Source organism: Serpula lacrymans (assembly GCF_000218685.1).
Source record: "Serpula lacrymans var. lacrymans S7.9 unplaced genomic scaffold SERLAscaffold_17, whole genome shotgun sequence".
NCBI classification, from domain to species: Eukaryota; Fungi; Basidiomycota; class Agaricomycetes; order Boletales; family Serpulaceae; genus Serpula; species Serpula lacrymans.
Genome location: NW_006763306.1, coordinates 392,058 through 410,913, shown reverse-complemented (window position 1 = coordinate 410,913; position 18,856 = coordinate 392,058). Strand labels below are relative to the sequence as shown.

Sequence of the window (18,856 nt, the reverse complement as noted above, 5' to 3'; positions counted from 1 at the left end):
TTACCTTCCAGAATTACATACAATTATTACTAAGTACACTATGAACAGCGATTAGGAGGACACTTGTTCTAAGATATTACAAAGCCAGGAGTTACCATGCTACTAGTGTCTCTCAATCATAGCATCGCCCCTTGAGACACAAAAGCGGAGGCAGAACAGTAGCAGGTTTTTCTCCTTTTGCAACTGCTTCTTTAACACCCTCTGCTAGCCTACGACTGCGTTCCCAATCTACGGCTGGACTGTCACATCGAAGATCTTCCCCTTCAAGACATTCCGAAGAGGCATCGATCGTTTTTGCCCTCTCGATCTTCGACAACCTTCTCGCACGTTTCGCCGAATAAGCAGGGGAGACGAGGTCTGGCCTTGCCTTAGAGAGTTTCTCAGCAATGGAGAGACGGTCTGATGTACGTGCAAGTCGTTGAGCTCGTTGATCCGCAGGACTACCTCGTATTACTGATGAGTCTGACGAAGCCATCATCGGGAGAGTCGAATAACGACTAGAAGAACCAATAACCGGAAGTGTTGGCTTCGGTTCCAAGCGTCTGGGAGATGCGACACAAGGCGATGAAGCACTTGCGTTCGAAGGACCACCGATAGGAGCATGGGGGAACTGTGTTGATGAATTCGCAGCTTTACTAATCTTTGAACTGTCTGGTTTCCACATCCTGGCACCTATATCCGTCCCACTACCTTGTTTGAGGGATGATTGAGATCGTCGAATGTGCTTCGTAGTAGGATATATCGAAGACAAAGACCCGTTACGGCTATCACCTTTCAATGTATTGTCATTTTCAGTCGAGCCATCCTTGTCCACCTTACGCCGTTTGGTTTTGCGTTGCTGATCGTCATCTAGGCTTTGAGAAGCAGATGAGCTAGCAGTAGAACGGTCTTCCATGCTACAATTCTTGAGATTGTGAAAAGGTAAGGCTTCCTTTTCCTCGATCCTTAGGCCACTGCCGCTCGCAAACGTTCCTGGGACCACTGGAGCTATAAAATTCGCCGACGGTGGCAGAATCGTAGTAAGGCCAAGAGTTGGAGGTGGTATAGCAATAGAGCGAGGAAGCTTAGTTACGCGTACGTTTCCCTTGTCTTTCTGGCGACGAAAGACTGGTCTCGGAGGTGAAGACTCGGGAGTCAACTGACCCGTGACTGGATCTACAGGGTACAACGGCACCCCCACGCCAGTATGAACGCTTCTGCCTGATATCGACAGAGACTGGGACAACGACGAGTCTATGTCATCCACACCAGCCAGGTGGGCAAACAGGCGATGAGCGGTTTTTCCACGCTCGTCATCATCTGTGTCGTCGTCACTGTCCACGTAGCGTTTGAGTACCTCTCTCCGCTGTTCTTTCTCCGATCTACGTTGAGCTGCTTCTTGAACTTCCTCTTGCGCTTCGACTTCGAGCGCTCTGCCGTCTGCTAGTTCCTTGTCTAGCTTTTCTAGTTCCTTTAATGCATAACCTCGCGCCAAAGCTCGATCCACGATGGCCTTTTCCTTCCCCCGCAGCCAATAACTAAGCACCCTCAGCTTCTTCACCATTTTACCGTCGTCTGCCCATTGCTCTGCATCTTGAAGAGCCTGAGTGCCTCCCATTAGGTTTTTGAACGAAACATCTCCATCGTTATAATCCAATTCGTCCGAAGCAGGACCGTTGTAGTCGACAATACCCTCGGTATCATGATATGCACTAGGCGCTTCTGGGTCGTTGAAAACGCAGTCTGCGAACATGATTTTCATGCATGCCCAATCCAAACCATGCAGCGCGGGTATGAGTGTATTAGGTATCACCTTGCGCGGACGAAAGAGAGAGACGAAAGACATGAGTTCGGGTAATGGGGAGTGGCGGCTTAATGCGACAAGCTATAGAAGAAGATTAGCCAAATATGAGATCTTATCAGCCAACATCCTCACCAGACTGTCTACATTTTCTCCATCATTCATCTGCCTTTTCACACTTGTCAAGTACATTTCCCATTTTGACTCGCTCATGGGGATGGGATTCACATAAACTACCTTCTTTCCAACTTTACTAAGAGGAGCAGGTTCATTGCCATAGTTGTAATCTTCGACTGAAACTATATCACATCGATCAAACCGTTCACAGGCATGAAACCGAGTGGAACTAGGATCACACGTGAATATACTGCGCAGAAAAGGATCAGAGACGTGCGAGTAAATGGAATGTTTGTAGCGGTCGACATGAATCTATGCAAGAGTTCAATTTATATGCCATCAAATAAGCGCATTTAGAGTATGTAATTTACCTTGCAATGGAATGTGTTTGCAATGGCCTTGAGAATGTCTTCGTATCCCCATGTCCAAGAGTTAATGAAGAAATACGTAGTAGGCGGAAATAATGCAATAAGCTCTATGAGACCTGTGACCGCTTGTTCCTATCAGTAAGATTAGTTGCTGGCGCCTATCAATAAAAAAGGATTATCGGGGCTGACCTTAGTTGGGACCTTAAGAGTTGAAAGGAGACTCGCTGTATCTAAATGAATTGCTTCCAGCGGTTGATAGGTAATTGGCCCCTCGGCTTCTGCAACGGCAGGAACATTTTCAGCTGGAATGTAGGGCTGCAGAAAAGGGTTGCGAGAAAGCGTATCCAAGAACCAAGGTTCTGCACGGAAGTCTCCTGTATGTAAAATGGCGCCTTTGTCGCCTTGGATGAGAAACCTGCATAGGGATTACCACAAAGTGTCATAAGCATATTCTGAAACGTACATGACAGCACCAGGACAATGATTTGCATCTATCAAAGTGATCGTGACCGTTTCCAACGCGTTGAGCTCAAAAGGAGTGGGCGTATTGAGAGGAAGCGCAAACTATATGTTGTTTAGGTGCAACAGTTACTGCAACGACGAGTTAAATACCAGGAGATCTCTTGAACCATGATAAAACTTGGTTCCATCTGGTTGTATCCACGGATCCACCTTCAAGTGTGCGAAGGTGCGCTTTACCACAGCCCGCATGTCGTTCTCGTGAAGAGCTCTTTCGGCATATACCTCGTGCCTCAGGAGCATTTCCTTAGCATCATTGGAACAGATGACCTTATAGCCAAACGATTTGGCAGCAAGTCCATTGATATGATCTGCATGGGTATGAGAAAGGAGGTGTAATAAAGGTTTGACATAAGATTCTGAATTCTTGTACGAATCGCTAAACTCGTCGACACGAATTCTATAAGGTAGCACGAATGAATTGTAGGGCGTTCCAGGCGGCATAACTATCAGTGTAGCGAGGCTGAATGGACGTTGGATGTTTTATTATTGAATGTTGAATGGAAGAGCAGCGTCATTTACAGTAGAAAATATGGAAAAGTCAAGCTCAAAATGCCAGTGGCAGACATAAAACTCCGCAGCATCACACAGTTGCGGAGCTATTTGTAAAACATGATTCGTCGACATACTATCGTTGGACAATAGGTGCAATTGGTCTGGGGAGAAGTTGAATAACTCACCAGTTGTTGAGCTTTAGACTGTCGGAACTTGACCAGTAGATATAATTTTTAGTTTTCTAGCTGCCTATGTAGAAAAATAAGCAAGGACTTGAAGCATTGGAGCAGCGGAACAAAACCGAAAAGACGACACATGTTTTGGAATGGTTCTGCAATTTCTGGTCACACTGGGTCACAGCGGCACTCACAGACCAAATCAGGCGGAGCTTACAAGTCAAATTCCGCCAGGTCACACCAAGTCCTGACGCTGGTGGTATGTGCGGTACGTACCGAAGCGGAGCTAGCGGTCCTTGATTGATTATCTTGTGTGTGATTGCCTGTTTCGGTCGCCTAGTCACGACTCCATCATTGTTTTCGTTTCTCCAGACGCTTTGAGGCCCCAATCAGCTCAGTAAGTATCTGGCATTGTAGGGGCCTACCTATTGACATTTTCTAGAAAGATATTGCAATATTTTCAGCACGAGATCTGGTCAAATCTGGCCATCTTTCCCTCACAAATCACACTTCTGGAGTTCAAGAGCATAGTGTCAGGTCTGTCGTTGTTGCTACAGATAAGCTATTCACTAAATTCTTTCACAATTATATTCTCTATACTATATTCTACATCTGACAGTTTTCTAGCTACCTGTACAGTGATCGTTGAGCCTCTGGAGGCCCAAGTGCATATCTCTTACTGGTTGCATCCGGCGTCCAACGATAGTAGTCATATATCATCAATGGGGCCGGTTGGAACCTTACTCCGGGGTCTACCGAAAAACAGAGCGAAGGGTCAATGACATCTTGTTGTACTGTTGATCATGGTAGCAATAGCCCAAAGGTCTGCCAGAGGGATTCAGGAGGTATCAGAGTCCTCAATTGAGTGCTCGTGTGATATTTACAACCATGGTTCTGTCAGTGTTGAGCCTGTAGTACCTCAAAAATGATTGTTGTAGATGTTTTTTCACTAGCAATCTAGACTGTTAGTAGACCTTAGGATGTACTCTGAAATCAGGGTTCTATTGTAAAACAGTCTTCAGAGCTTCGTGTTCAAAGCACATATATAATAACAATCATGAACACATTATATTTTTTGGAACAGCAAAAGCAACAACCAAATGCATGATGGTATGAAGAGTACATGAGAACATCAACTAGGTACTGGTAGTGACGATACTCCCATTGTAAACCAAAGAAATCAGTTCTTGCAATCTCCCCCAGATTGCACACCTTGCAGATATGTAGTCTGCATCGTCACCAAATACCAAGGTATCCTCACCCAAAACTACCGCATCCCTCTTGGCTAACCAATCCTGCAAAAAACAGCCTTCGGGGGAAATCTTTGGGCTCCAACGAGTCCATTGGCCGTAAGGAAACTTGGGATAAGCCGCCACATAAGCCATCCAAAAAGCCTTGCAACCCCACACCCATTCCAGAGATTGCCTGTTGACGACTTCAGTGAGCAGCCAACACTGCAGACTATTCATTAGCCTGACCCACGACTGCGTATTATAGGGATTGAAGCTCGGGTGAAGGGGTAAGAAAGACAAGGGAATCTTCAGCTCTTGCATTTCCTGCGGTACATCAATCGTGTAAAAACAGAAAATAAAGGAAATATCCACCTCTTGATGTGAGCAGAGCACTGATGGTAAACTTCTGCCACAATACATAAAGTCTAGAGGCCCAAAGTTCACCACTGGGGTTATTCCAGCACATTCCTGCGGCAGTGTGATTGAGACCTTCAACGGCTAGAGAGCATAGATGAGTTAGTCCTAATCAACAAATAAGAAGAGAAAAAATCACCACATCCGCCAACCTAATCCTGGTAGCTGGCACTGAGCCTTTAAAAGAAATTGTGGTGTTCAAAGGTCGCAATCCATTCCTCGAGCCCCAATCTCTGTCAGTCACCTGTGGATACAAAATAGTGGACACGGTTGTTGCCATGATGAAGTTGGGAGAGGGTGAAGTGAGAGTCACTGTGTGGGAACTTATCAGCGAATCATTGGATGAGTTCAGGCAGTCGAGAGCCAGTGGCTGTGCTACAAACTGCATTCTAAAAACACCATATCAACAACTTGAACGTGCGAGGCTGAACATGCCAAAAGCAACATCGCAAATCAACCAATTGGACTCCCGAGGTCTGTTTGGCCATCTTGTTATGTGGATTTGCTGAATGACTGTACCTTTCTAGTGTACAGATTGTTAAATGGCGGTAGGCATGTTGCATGCCTTGTCTGCCCCAAACAGAATGGGGTTTTCTTATTGATGTGGCGATGCCATGTTATTAGCCACAATACCTCCCAAAAGCATACATGCCATGTTTTCAGGCATTTGGAGGGCCTTCAGTTTCTCCCACCATCTCGGTCACCTCGGTCTCTTCCACCATCCCGTTGGTCACCAGCTCATCCACAGCGAAACCTTTCACCTCCTGTTCCAGCCTCTCCTCGCTCCGATTATCTTCCAAGTCCAATAGCAAAAAGAGAGCAGGAAAATCATGATGTCATGGGAAGATGCAGTAAAAAAAGGGCAAGGCAAAACACTATCAGTATCAACACAGTTCCTTTATTGTCAGTCAGACATTCTAAAAAAATATGTGTCCATAAAAATGATTCAAAAATCAAAAATAATCACATGAATGAATGTTCTGCTGAAAAAAAAGAAACTGGAGCCACCGGTCCACCACCTAGTCCAAATCCGACAGTTCCATGGCCTTACCAATGGACTGGTTGTGTTGGACCACCTGGTCAAACAAGGGAGGGAGGGGAGTGGTTCCAATTTAGAACAAGTGAGTCCCAGGCAGCATGTGGTAGGTGTAGCTATAGCGAAGACGATGGACAAAAGATAAGTGTACCCAAGTGAATGGGACAGCGATGAACATGGGCGACGCAAGGGGATGAACCTTCTCCAGCTCAAAAACTACCCACCCACACTCCAACCAGGCAAGACGAGCGACCAATGTTTTGATAGTATATGATGGTAGATTGATGTCATAAAGATGGACCTGTTGCCCTATTTGAACCGGCCTCCGGGGCTTTGCTGATATCAGCAGTGGCACGTGGTAGTCAACGGATTGGCGATGGAAGCGGATAGGAAGTGGTGACATCAGAAATGGTGGGGGAGCAAAGAAGATGAGGAGGAGGAGGGTGGAGGTGACGAGGAGGTGAACTAAAATGGGGATCCAGAAATAACCGTCGGGTGAGAATAAAAACGAGAGTAAGGGACCCATGGTGGGGCTAGGCAAAGGAAGGGGAGTAAGGGAAACGACAAAAGTGAGGGCGCAATGCAATGTGTAGCCAGTGGCGACGCGAAAATTTGCCAAAATGCTGAAATGCGGAAAGTACCGAATGGAAAAGCAAAGGTGAGCATGACTGGATTGCCTAATAGAGGTGGTGCTGATCAGCCACAAGATCGAAAAAGGCGATATTAATTACTATTCCACGTGGCACTGTGCCTGTGTGGCGCAAAGGCAAGTCTTTTTGAATATTCGCTTTGTTATTGACACCTGTCCATGCTACCAATCAACTTTGGTGCATGACAGCGGGAAATGGAGATTCTTAGTAGCAAGTTCACCCTGTCAATCTCGATACCAGAACTGGATAAGTACTATGGTAATGGGACACAGGTAAGGACATTTGTCATGGAAGCATGGAGCTGGAGTGAAGTATCCATGTTTTGGTAAGCTGTCAGAACTGTGACCTTCAGAGTAGTTGGAGTTTTGGAGGACAGAGATATGCTGGGGGAGCAGAACAGGGTACAAGGTTGGGAGTTGGCTTAGCTTGTGTGCTAGGCCCTTCCACAGACCTTAGTCCCTAACTTGATGGAATGAACAAGGAAAGAATGGAGGATGGAAGTATAGGGTCCTTCAGAGAAGGACAGGAAAACTGTTATGCACAAAGTGCTTAACAAGAGCCAGTTCTGGTTCAGTGATCCAGAGAGGCCAATCCAAGGATATGTTCAAGGATGAGATAGAATAGAGGTTCTCCCCTCCTGTGGTTCTGATGGGTTGAGTTAGTTAAGCTGAGACTGCATAGAGTTGTATTGAGAAATACTACTACCGTTACATAGGCTATTTATAGTAGATAAGATCCAGGATAGGAGTTACATCCTATCTACGGCAGGCTCTGCCATTGAAGGGTAAGTACTATATAAGGTAAGACAGATCCAATGACAGCGCAGAGGTTTGTGAAGGAGTATGAGTCACTGGTCTGATAGTATGACCAATGAGTAAACAGAAATGAGTAGTCCAGCGAGAAAAGAAAGAAGCGATCCCAAAAGTGTAACAAAAACTTGGAAAGGGACTTTAATAAAAGGTGGAGGAACTTATTGATATTCAAACTGCACGAACAGAGTATAGGAGCTACAGCTTATATACTAATTGAAGGGAGTGGAGATTGTAAGGAGTGACTTGTAATGCAGGTATGGAGTTCCATGTGGATTGGTAATCTAACCGGGTACATGCATGGGAAGATTTAGGTTTATTGTTACGATACACAATTTTTGGACTTACAACTTTCTTTCTCCAATTTAACCTTCTTTCTCATTTTTCACACTTGTGCCATACAGCACTTTCCTTTTGTTCAAACTCTACTTTAACTTTTTGACCCCATGGATAAATGTCATTAAATGGCACATCTAGAATTGGGGTACCTACCCCCCTTCTAGACTTTACAGAATTAAATATATCATTTTTGTCTGCATTTGGACATATGTCCAAGCGGTCAATGTCAACCCACATTAAAAGTTGCTCAAGGCTGCTATTCAACCAAGCACAACAGCATGAATTGTGCTCTCAATGCACAGTTTCTCACTACATCAAAACTGTTGTTCAAATTGCCTATGATATAAAAGCCCCATCTATTCAGGTCCACAAGAAGAAGAAGTGCTTTTTTTGCTCCAATGTATGTGGTAGCAGCCACAAGTGCCAGTGTGGCTTGTTCAAGTGGGGTCGACGAGTTCATTGTCAGACTGTTCTTTGTCAGATTGGCTTGTAATTGCCTCACTCAAGTCCATGATGACTCTGTAAGCCTGATCTCAGTGCTTAATCAGTCCTTAATTCGGATGTAGACTGCAGATATTTGACTTTGATTAGATTTATTCAATGGGCTCTTGTGGTTTATTCAAGTCATTAAAATATTATTGGCAGCCCTTTGGCTATTTCGGATATCATGTTTATATGTTGTTCCTATTGCAGAAACCTTATGGAAAGTCACCCAATACCAGATCTTTCAGAAGACAAAAATATTTCAATCATCTATTCACATACCCGAACAAATCCGAGGCCCATTTTCTCGATACAACTACGATACAACAGAGTTAATACCCCTTTTCATATGAGGTGAGACTGTTCCGAGACACTCAATGGGACGATGACGCGGATAAATCCGGGTCACGTGGCGGCGATTGTGCGACACCAGCTGTAGTCCGCTGTATTTCCTCAGCGAGCAATACGAAGAGACCAATGACAAAATTGCAGTAAAGATCCGAAAGAATACAAGCTTGTTATTCGTAAGTCTTAGAGCTCGATCGGTTTTGATAGCGGCGTTCCGCACCTGCCAATCACAGCCATGTGTCACCAGCCCAATGGAGTACAAATCAAGCACATGCAGCTTCTCCATCATCGCCCCTTGTCCTCTTCATCCATGAATATTTAACCAGCTATCCACACACAAACTAGCCAATCATTATTATCTAGCTTGACACAGATGTCACAACCAACAACGACCTTTGATCCTAACCCACCACCAGCGAGGACACTCGCTTACCAGTCGAAACTACCCAAGCTCCCGATCCCACCTCTTGAGGAAACCTGCCAGCGCTACTTGACAGCCTTGAAGGGTCTGCAGGATGAGGCGGAACACGAGAAAACTGAGCGCGCTGTCAAGGAATTTTTAGAGGGAGAGGGACCAAAGTTACAAGAGAGACTACAGACATGGGCAGAGAGCAAGGCCAGGTGAGTAGACCTGTCGGAGGTCTGAGCTGTACCACTGATCGCCTGGTCGCTTTGCAGTTACATAGAAGACTTTTGGTCAGTATAATCAGTGTAGGTTATCTGTACGAGAACTCTGCTGACTTTAGCCCCTTAGGTATGAATCATATCTATCACACAGCGACCCAGTCGTCCTCGCATTAAACCCATTTTTTGTACTAGAGTATGTATATTTTCCACTTATGTTGTTCCGTACCATAATAAGTCTATCAGGAATGACCCAACTCCAGATCGTGGATCTCAGCTTCCCAGAGCTGCCTCACTCATTGTCTCTTCGCTCGGGTTCGTCCATGACTTGCGCAAAGGCATGCTGGACCCAGACACTGTCCGTGGAACTCCTCTCGACATGGATCAGTACACAAGACTATTCGGAACTGCAAGAATACCAACAGCGGTGCGTACCTATTTTGAATCGATGGTTTTCACTGACGTTCCCCAAAGAGGGGCTGTAAGATGGAAGTGAATGCAGAGGCCAAACATATTGTAGTTTTGCGTCGAGGCCAATTTTGTAAGTTATATACCCCCTGATCTTACATTTCTGACCTTCCTACTAGACTGGTTCGACGCATTGGACGATGACGATTTACCATTACTGACTGAACGGGAGGTGCTCCGCAATTTGCAAGCGATCGTGAAAGATGCAGACAAGACGCCACCTACAGAAGTCGCTCGCACCGCCATAGGGGTGCTCTCTACCGAGAACCGTAAGACCTGGTCCTCCCTCAGGTCTGCACTAGCCAAAGACCGCACGAATGCATCTTGCCTGCAAATCGTTGACGAGTCTCTCTTCGTCGTCTGTTTGGACGATGCAGTGCCAGTCGATTTAGCCGATCTTTGTTCAAACTTCCTATGCGGGACCTATGACCTCCAAGGAGGTGTTCAAGTGGGTACATGCACAAACAGGTGGTACGACAAACTTCAGATTATCGTTTGCGCGGATGGGGCTGCGGGAATTAACTTTGAACACTCGGGTGTGGACGGACACACGGTGCTACGGTTCGCAGCCGACGTATTTACGGAGGGATTGATGCTTCTCGCGCGGTCCATCAACCCTTCTGCACCAACCCTATTTCACGCACCTCTCTCTCCTCACTCAAAGTCTTACAAACCACCAAAGAAAGGAGCTCACAACCACAGCCCATCCAATTCGTCATCATTATATGACACGGTGCCTAAGAAACTTGAATGGCGCCTAACTCCGACGCTGCGCGTGGGCATCAGGTTCGCAGAGACCAGACTGAGCGATTTGATATGTCAGAATGATTGCCAGGCGCTCGAGTTTCGTGGGTATGGCAAGAATTTTATGACTAGTCATGGGTTTAGTCCGGATGCCTTCGTGCAAATGGCATTCCAGGCTGCTTATTTTGGACTGTATGGAAGAACGGAGTGTACGTATGAGCCAGCGATGACCAAGGCGTTTTTGCATGGGCGTACTGAGGCTATCAGGACCGTACAGGTCGAAAGTGTCGAGTTTACTAAGGTGAGTTTGGCTGGCCATCTATTCGAGTTACTCTGTTTTGATTGTTGAGTATATGCTAGACATTCTTCTCTGAAGCACCAGCAGCCCAGAAGATCTCTGCTTTGCGCAAGGCTTGTGAGAGGCATGTGAAGCTCACAAAGGAGTGCGGTCAGGGGTTAGGTCAAGACAGGTAAAATTGCGCGCTTATTTACTTGCTTATACATGTTGACATTTTCATGAAACACAGACACTTGTATGCGCTCTACTGCCTCCATCAGCGCCAGCAGAGTGGAAACTTGGATCCTTCTCCTGACGATCCCGTCCCGAATGGTTCACTTTCTAACGGCCACGGGAGCAGAGAGCCACTTCCGCAGATTTTCGCCGACCCAGGTTGGCCTCTTCTCAGCACATCTATCCTCTCGACATCGAATTGTGGTAACCCTGCACTGAGGTTGTTCGGCTTTGGGCCAGTCGCCGCAGACGGCTACGGGATTGGCTATATCATCAAGGAGAATGGTATTTCAGTGTACGTTCTGTGCCCTATGTTGTCTGCTGCAGCTTGCATATCACGATGAGGAAACCTGATTTTTTATTATGCGCAGTGTTGCCTCTTCAAAGCATCTGCAAACGCGGCGCTTCCTTGACACCTTGCAGGGCTATCTGCTGGATATCCAGCGTATCCTCGTGCAGCTCCATCTCTCCGCGAATGAGCGGCCGGCACCGTTCGTAGACCACGCGGGCATCCTGAGAGATTCGAAAACAGGTAGACCAATCAACGGCCATGGATATGGGCACGATGAGTATGTAAACGGTTATGAAGATACGATGCGTGAGTTGTCCTATGTTCACTATGACGCGAGATTAGGAGTTAATTAACCCTCGCACTCGTCATCGTCTGACGACACCTTTGATGCCGAATGACTAGCGGGCTATTCGTTCTTCGATAGTGGAGATGTGGAATTGCTCGGTGGCCGCAAGAAATCACCCTACGATAACGTTGGTGAGTGCACTTAAGCTTATTTTTGCTCCTGGATGAGTCAGAGCTGATTTCGGGGTCCCTTGAAAAGGCAAGATTCTTCCGTTGTCTGATTACTGATGATGTTATCGCGGGATTTTTCTGTGTGCCGTTATCGTTATTATCTCGAGATATGGGCGATCGATTTAAAGTGTGATCTATCAATGTACTGTACGTTGTCTGTTTCTTGTATAGCTGCTGTGTAACTTTCCAGAAAGTGTACTGTACATTTCTTACTACCAGGATGTGCACAATTGTGTATTGTATGCTCGCTTAGTATTGCATTATCGCAATGTTGTCCGCTGATGAATACATACCATTACGGGCCGTAAGAACAGGCTTATGCATAGGGCCCCGCGGAGGATAAACAGAAAACAACAAATGATATCAGCCGTGGTAATCTGACCCACACCCATAATCCCCCTTTCAACCGTCCATTTCCCACTTGAATTCAGACCACCAACAGTAACGCAAATCAAAATGTCGCAACACACTCTCCCCGACCTTCCTTACGCCTACGATGCTCTTGAGCCCTTCATCTCGAGGCAGATCATGGAGTTGCACCACAAGAAGCATCACCAGACATATGTCACTGCTCTCAACGCTGCAGAGGCCAACTACGTCAAGACGTCGACCCCTAAAGAGCGCATTGCTCTGCAAGCTGCTATCAAATTCAACGGTGGTGGTCAGTAGATCTTTCGTCGTATCACATTATGTCTGATCTGTTGCTGATCTATTGCGATTTCTTTATCTTATCGGTCTCGTAATTCTTTTCATGTCGGCTATGAACTCGATCATCTTATCTGACTCACTACTGGTGTCTTTCACTGAAATTTTGGTTGAATTTGGATCGTGATTTCGATGGTGGGCGTTTGGCTGTGCAGGACACATCAACCACTCTTTGTTCTGGAAGAACCTTGCTCCTGCTGCTTCTGAGGGAAAAGGCAATGGTGGCGCGCTCAAGGATGGTCCCCTGAAGAAGGCAATTGACGAGGCTTTCGGTAGCCTCGACGCTCTCAAAAAGGAGTTCAACGCGACCACTGCTGCCATTCAAGGTAGTGGCTGGGGCTGGCTCGTGAGTGGCTTATATGCTGTCTATTCACACGATAAAGGGTTGTGTTGACGGATATCCGTATGTTTGTAGGGTTTGAACCCCAAGACTAAGCGCTTGGAGATTACCACAACCGCCAACCAGGACCCGTTGTTGACCCACGTCCCCATCATCGGTGTTGACATCTGGGAGCACGCTTTCTACCTCCAGTACCTCAACGTGAAGGTTGACGTAAGTTTCCTATCCCTGTTTGTAATTTTGTGCTATTCTCAAACTGACATCTTGCGCAGTACTTGAACGCCATCTGGTCCGTTATCAACTTTGATGAGGCCGAGAAGAGGTACACAGACGGTCTTTCGAGCAAGTTGTAATGTGTTGCATCGGAGAAAGCGGGAAAAATGAGTTGGAAGCTTGAAGTTCTCTTGTTGTAATTCGATAAATGATCAGTGCATTTTTGTACTCATGTGCCATTAAGGAAAAAAAATTCTTCTTCTCCATCCGTAGCTCGTCTTGTCCGAACTAAGAGGGACAGGTTCTGGCACCCTCAAATTGTCGAGTGAAACTTTTGAAAATATAAAGAAGCAAGGAGAGGCAAATGAGACAAGTTAGATGGGAGATAGTTTGAGCTTGAGTGGTCGACTTGATGTTAAAACTAACGTCCTCCACTCTCCCTCCCCTCCAGAGTACCCACACCACCAAAGTACTTATCTCTGCGTATGTAGACGCTGGAACGGAACGTGCGATGATTGAGCGAGAACAGTGTTGGAAGTACTATTCGCATTTAGATTTGTGGCTGAAACAATATTTGGTCTGGCCCAGTGTTGCACCTACTTTAAATTTTTTGGGAAGGAGTTAACGTTCACTAAGATCCACTGTCGCAAAAATCCGTTTTTCATGATTTGGCCGAATGCGACCTGATAACGCTGTAAGAAATTTGGATAACATATTAGATACAAAACGCTGCGGACAGGTTCGATCAGATGCCTGTAAGGATAATACGCGTGATGAGTGTGAATACGCTAGCCACGTTGATCGCGCTGACATGGCTGATCGTGCTGACACGGCTGATCGCGCTGAAGTGCCGAAGTACGCTGATCGAGCTCACCAGACTGACCTGTCAATTCAGCCTGAGTGCTGTGATCAAGGATATCCGTCGATTCAGGCAGAGGACGCGGACAACGCTGACCTGGTATCAGTAAGGCTCAACAGTCCTATCGCGCCTGGTTCGGCCTAATACGGAGTTTTTAATATATGCTTTTGTTTGCTTTTTGCCGGTTTTCAATTTTAAAGCTTAGAGTAAAAAGAGACAATAGAAGCCATAGTATTTCGTTGTAAATAGTATCTACTAGTTGTTAAAGTGATATCCCCGAGGTAGATTTGTATATTACTAAGCCATTAGTATCAGTAAATACCGTACACGTTGATTCATGATTCTCATCCCATTCCTCAGATGGGTAGCAAGTTGAGTGATAATGCAAGCATTAATATGGGATGGTCCAGGCATCGGAAGGGGAAATTTTGCTCCTAGTGTTGCAGAAACAGCCAGCGAGACTGACTGCTTGATGGCTGCTATAGCGGAAGACAACATTGAGGCTGATGCCAAAGTCAGAAAGATTATAATACATACCTGAGTAGTGCGGCTCCTAGCCGTGTTCTTTGTTGGCTGCTGGCTTCCTCGTTTAAACATCAGGGTTGATTGGCTCTGCAAGCATATTTGAGTTATCAATAAATGAGTGTGCATCGTGTAGCCTGATGACATACCTTGTAAGTTTGAAGACTCAAAGGCCTGCAACATCAAGTGTTCGTGTTGGTGGTATTCAAAAGGGAGCAAGCATGTGAACGACAGGCGGGAGCCTTGCCCTCCTTATATACAACATGTGGCGCTGGTGGAGCTAGAAACGTCATGATTAGTTAATTATCAAGAGATACTGTATCCTCGCTCACTGGAAGTGGAGCCCAACAATACACTTGGACCCATAATCCAACAACCCATGCCATCATACACAGGAAAGCGACGACGACGTAGTTCCACGCCTTGTATTGAAGAGACGTCGTCGTCAGAAAACAGCTCAAAGTCATCTACTTATAATAATGCTGCTCCCACAGTTCTTGCACATGCTGCCGAAGGTCCCAGTAAACTCGAGCAACACTGGCTGAAAATTCATGGAGACACATATTCAGTAAAGCAGAAGGAAAATAATGCAGGGCTTGTAGCTGCAACAAGTCCCCTGGTCTCACCTCGTACACCTACGCCGCCTCCGCCAACCAAAGACTCTCCAGTGCTGAGATTGGGCTCCACAAGCACGCACACATCTGACGGTGTGATATCATACCATGATGGTGGTGGATTTGGTCAGGGTTGTCCTGTGGATAGAAAAGGGCGTTATAAGTACAATCGGCTTGAACGATACCAGCAAAGTACCCCGAGTTTTTCGACACCCACTAAATCCCGGGTAGATGACACAGCGAGTGCTGATAAACTTCCTACGCCTGGTGTGAACCTGGTCAATTCTTTTAATGCGGCAAACAAAGAGGTAAGAAATTCAATACACAAGAATTATGTTTTGTGACTTACCAGTTTGATTGAAAGAACTCTGTGGTAAATGTTGCCGAGACAACAGGAAAAAGTGATGGAAAAGGCACCGTCCCTTTGAAGCGTCGCATAGGTGATCAAGATACCATTGACAATGAGGTACACATATTGAGATCACAGTAATTTGGGCTCACCGTTGGTACCATTCAGCAGATGGTCAATATTATTCCCCCATTGACTCCTGGGACCGGTCGTGGGGCGCGTCAATTCCTCGTATCACAAATGGAGCTCTCACCGCTTAACCCAGGGAAAAGGAGGAGAGTTGCAAGGTCAGAAGCACCAGACAGTCGAGTCTCTCAAGATTTGGAAGAGACATTGCGGAACATCGAAAAGAATCTTGATGAGGTGGGAAAAGTGTTGAAAGAAGACGTTGGAGGGGCGATCCGCGAGCAGACTGAAGTGCTGAAGGGTGTTCTCCATGAGTTTGTGTCAAAGTAGAGCGGGTACAAATCACTGCTGTATCATTATTGTTGATTGTGTTAGTAAAGACTGTACGAACCTGCCTTTCTCTTTGTCCAACTTGTCTCCCATAGTCTTGGACAGTTTCTTGAACTCGTGTTTGGACTTGGCGTTATCGACACCTCAGTTACAGTTTGAGTCGTCCAGATTTAAGCTTGATTGAAGCTTGATTGAAGCTTGATCGATTGATCATCGATAAGATTACAAAGCCAATCAGTCATTCAAGGTCTGGCCATGATAACATCAATTCGCTAGTATTTGTATCTTATCTAATAACAGAGGCACTATCTATACACATGTGCCTTCACTCCTCGAAGTTATCGCTTCCATCTTCGCTGTTCCCACCCTCGTTGAGTCCCCCAGAGCCTCGTTCAGAATGGCTGTTATGGCCTTCGGGCTGTTCATATCCATCCTCATCATGATTCAATGCAGCCATCACACTTTGCATTAATTGATCCCTGTCTGTGTTGCTCAGTTGGCCTGCGAGTCCATGGCTTGTATTGGGGAAAAGGACTTGATCCCACTCTCGGAATATATTGAGTACACTTTTTTTTTGTTTTTGAAGGCCGCTTAAAAGGTACTCCAGGTAGTTGTCAAAATCATCGTGCCAACGAATGCCAGATTCGTTCCCCTTTTCCTTGAGGCACTCGTCTGGAGATAAGGCCCAACGAGCCTAAATAAATCCCTGTATGTTAGTCAGATTTCTCTATGAGCTCAAGAAGTACTCACAAGGACAGCAGAAGCTGCGACCATGCCAGGCGTTGTATGGTTTAATCCCCATTTTAGATCCATCGTTTCATTGTTTCTTGCAGCACGGGAAGATTCGCCTTCGTTCATTGCAATTACAGATGCAGGCCCTCGTATGATACAGCTCATTGTCTGCTTGGTTGGCTTTTAGTTCTTATTTTTTTTCAGCTGTTATTGACTCACTTTCTGAAGAATTGGATTCAAAAAAACTGTTTGGATGTCGAAGCGTCCCTTGTAGTCACGATGAAGGACACTGACGTTCCATGGATGATACGTCGAGGTACCGTTTGCATTTTCTACCCGCCCAATATCTTCGCTAAACTTTGCACATCGTTTGCGGGATATCCTCAAGTCTTCCTCCGTGCAATTAAAAATGGTGGCACCTCGAGATCAAAGACGAGTAGCTGTGTTTGACCGCTGTTCTTGCATTCCATCACGGAACTGAAAATCAGGTGAGTTTCGAACACTGCTTACAAAATTCTGGACCACTCACTGAACGGCCTAACCAGTGATTCGGAAGGTCACCATGGTATGTGGCAGGAACAATGTCTAAAATATCACGAAGCTGACCTTGCACTTTAGCAGCTGTGCTGCCAAAACGGTCCAGTTTATCATACTCGTCGTCAATGGTTGTTTGAAAAGTCTTGGTAGGCTCATGTAGCCAAAGAGCATGAGTTATCTCAAACTGATGCCCCAGTCCCTTGATTACTTGCTCGTGGTGCGTGTCATCATCTCTTGAGCTCTTGGTTTTTTTTTCCTTCTTTGATCCCCTTTCAACAGACTCATCCTGATGTACCTCATTCATAGCATCGTCGTATTTACGACGCATAGTTTTAGCTTCTTCCTTTGCAGCATTAGCTGCAATTTGAGCGTTACGGGCAGCCTATATACACCATCAGCACATCTTTGTGGACAAGAAACTAACTGTCTCTACCTTATACAGTGATGCCGGTGACATTCGCAGACTGATTTGTGATAAATCACTATCTGATTCCGTGTTACTGATGGGTTTCTGCGCAGAGCTTGGATGCTCGTTACTATCTGGTGAGTCTGATACCTCTGAATCATCTCCACCTCTCTCTCGTTCACTATTGCCCTCCATTTCGGTACTAGACGCCTGTCTGCGTGAAACAACTCTGCTCTTTGCATGGGCTATTCTTCTTCCTGGAGCTTGAGCAGTCTGACGAGCAGCCTTTTGATTGGTAGAGGTCTTCTTCTTCTTGTCTTTGATATGTTTCTGTTTTTTTTCCATCTGCACTGTTTTGGTTGGAGACGAGCAACAGTGTGGAGTATCTGTTACTGACTCTGATTCAATTGTTACGTACACCAGGCTAACCGTGACTTGTAGATAACATCATGATCTATGATTTTCTCAACAACGACGTCTCCATGCTCAACTATACTAGCTAGCTACACTATGTCTCATATTCCTAGGACAACCGAGGCAAAAAAAGGACCATGGTGTAAATATTGTCAACAACACCGAAGCACACAGCGCTTTGACAAGCACATCAAGTCCTGCAAGGTCAGAAATCAGGAACAATTAGAGCTAGCGGCACGACAAGAAAACCATTCAGAGAAACGGTGCTTAGGGAGATCACTCGAGGAGCCAAATCAAAAAAGAAAGAAAACTGTTGAGGTGTTAACGTCTCTCTTTTTCAACTTCTTAAATTTACAGTTCTGTGCATCTTATCAGGCTGACGGAGACCGGACTCAAGTCAATGACGAGGTTGAAGCGGGTCCTCCAATCAGCGGTGCGGGAATATTTCATTTCATTCTGTCTTTCAACTGTGCCTGACAGACTTGAGTCTTGACTTAGCAGAATCTGGTAACGACGAAACCAATGTCCAACAGATATCAAGTGCAACTTTTATTCAAGTTGTCCACCATCCTCAAAGTGGGAAGCATGACCCAGTCATAATTCCCCTTGACAGTGTTATCCCTTCAGCTGATCAAGGCAACAACGAAGCTGGACTTGGCTCTGCATTGGAGATCAAACCGTGGGCGCCCTTTCGCAATCGTGCCGACTTTGAATATGCGGAAACAGCTGTCAAGGGATTATTAAGTAAAGCAATAGTAAACACACAGTTATATGGGATACATCATGGA

General features: G+C 45.8%; 6 protein-coding genes across 6 annotated transcripts; 3 read left to right on the top strand and 3 right to left on the bottom strand.

Moving 5' to 3' along the window:
* Positions 1 to 112: 112 nt before the first annotated feature.
* On the bottom strand, positions 113 to 3,228 carry SERLADRAFT_443308 (uncharacterized protein; the record flags this gene model as incomplete). Its single annotated transcript, XM_007323921.1, has 6 exons — positions 113 to 1,864; positions 1,916 to 2,209; positions 2,269 to 2,397; positions 2,455 to 2,680; positions 2,729 to 2,829; positions 2,878 to 3,228. 6 exons carry the CDS (start codon positions 3,226 to 3,228, stop codon positions 113 to 115), a joined length of 2,853 nt encoding a protein of 950 aa, XP_007323983.1.
* Positions 3,229 to 4,499: 1,271 nt separating this feature from the next.
* On the bottom strand, positions 4,500 to 5,628 carry SERLADRAFT_479643 (uncharacterized protein; the record flags this gene model as incomplete). The annotated part of the gene is made up of 3 exons (XM_007323920.1): positions 4,500 to 5,011; positions 5,060 to 5,185; positions 5,241 to 5,628. The coding sequence occupies 3 exons, from the start codon at positions 5,487 to 5,489 to the stop codon at positions 4,592 to 4,594; spliced, it is 795 nt and encodes a 264-aa protein (XP_007323982.1).
* A 3,257-nt stretch (positions 5,629 to 8,885) lies between these two features.
* Positions 8,886 to 12,272, top strand: SERLADRAFT_364059 (uncharacterized protein; the record flags this gene model as incomplete). The annotated part of the gene is made up of 10 exons (XM_007323919.1): positions 8,886 to 9,387; positions 9,521 to 9,586; positions 9,637 to 9,817; positions 9,865 to 9,931; positions 9,978 to 10,903; positions 10,963 to 11,072; positions 11,130 to 11,408; positions 11,485 to 11,711; positions 11,808 to 11,882; positions 11,950 to 12,272. 10 exons carry the CDS (start codon positions 9,140 to 9,142, stop codon positions 11,976 to 11,978), a joined length of 2,208 nt encoding a protein of 735 aa, XP_007323981.1.
* Positions 12,273 to 12,313: 41 nt separating this feature from the next.
* On the top strand, positions 12,314 to 13,452 carry SERLADRAFT_479637 (uncharacterized protein; the record flags this gene model as incomplete). Its single annotated transcript, XM_007323918.1, has 4 exons — positions 12,314 to 12,582; positions 12,782 to 12,972; positions 13,042 to 13,179; positions 13,239 to 13,452. The coding sequence occupies 4 exons, from the start codon at positions 12,378 to 12,380 to the stop codon at positions 13,317 to 13,319; spliced, it is 615 nt and encodes a 204-aa protein (XP_007323980.1).
* Positions 13,453 to 14,939: 1,487 nt separating this feature from the next.
* SERLADRAFT_418525 (uncharacterized protein) lies at positions 14,940 to 16,145 on the top strand (the record flags this gene model as incomplete). Its single annotated transcript, XM_007323917.1, has 3 exons — positions 14,940 to 15,482; positions 15,539 to 15,640; positions 15,695 to 16,145. 3 exons carry the CDS (start codon positions 14,940 to 14,942, stop codon positions 15,977 to 15,979), a joined length of 930 nt encoding a protein of 309 aa, XP_007323979.1.
* Positions 16,146 to 16,304: 159 nt separating this feature from the next.
* Positions 16,305 to 17,999, bottom strand: SERLADRAFT_443304 (uncharacterized protein; the record flags this gene model as incomplete). The annotated part of the gene is made up of 6 exons (XM_007323916.1): positions 16,305 to 16,673; positions 16,730 to 16,879; positions 16,931 to 17,068; positions 17,131 to 17,169; positions 17,241 to 17,630; positions 17,682 to 17,999. 6 exons carry the CDS (start codon positions 17,997 to 17,999, stop codon positions 16,305 to 16,307), a joined length of 1,404 nt encoding a protein of 467 aa, XP_007323978.1.
* Positions 18,000 to 18,856: the final 857 nt, after the last annotated feature.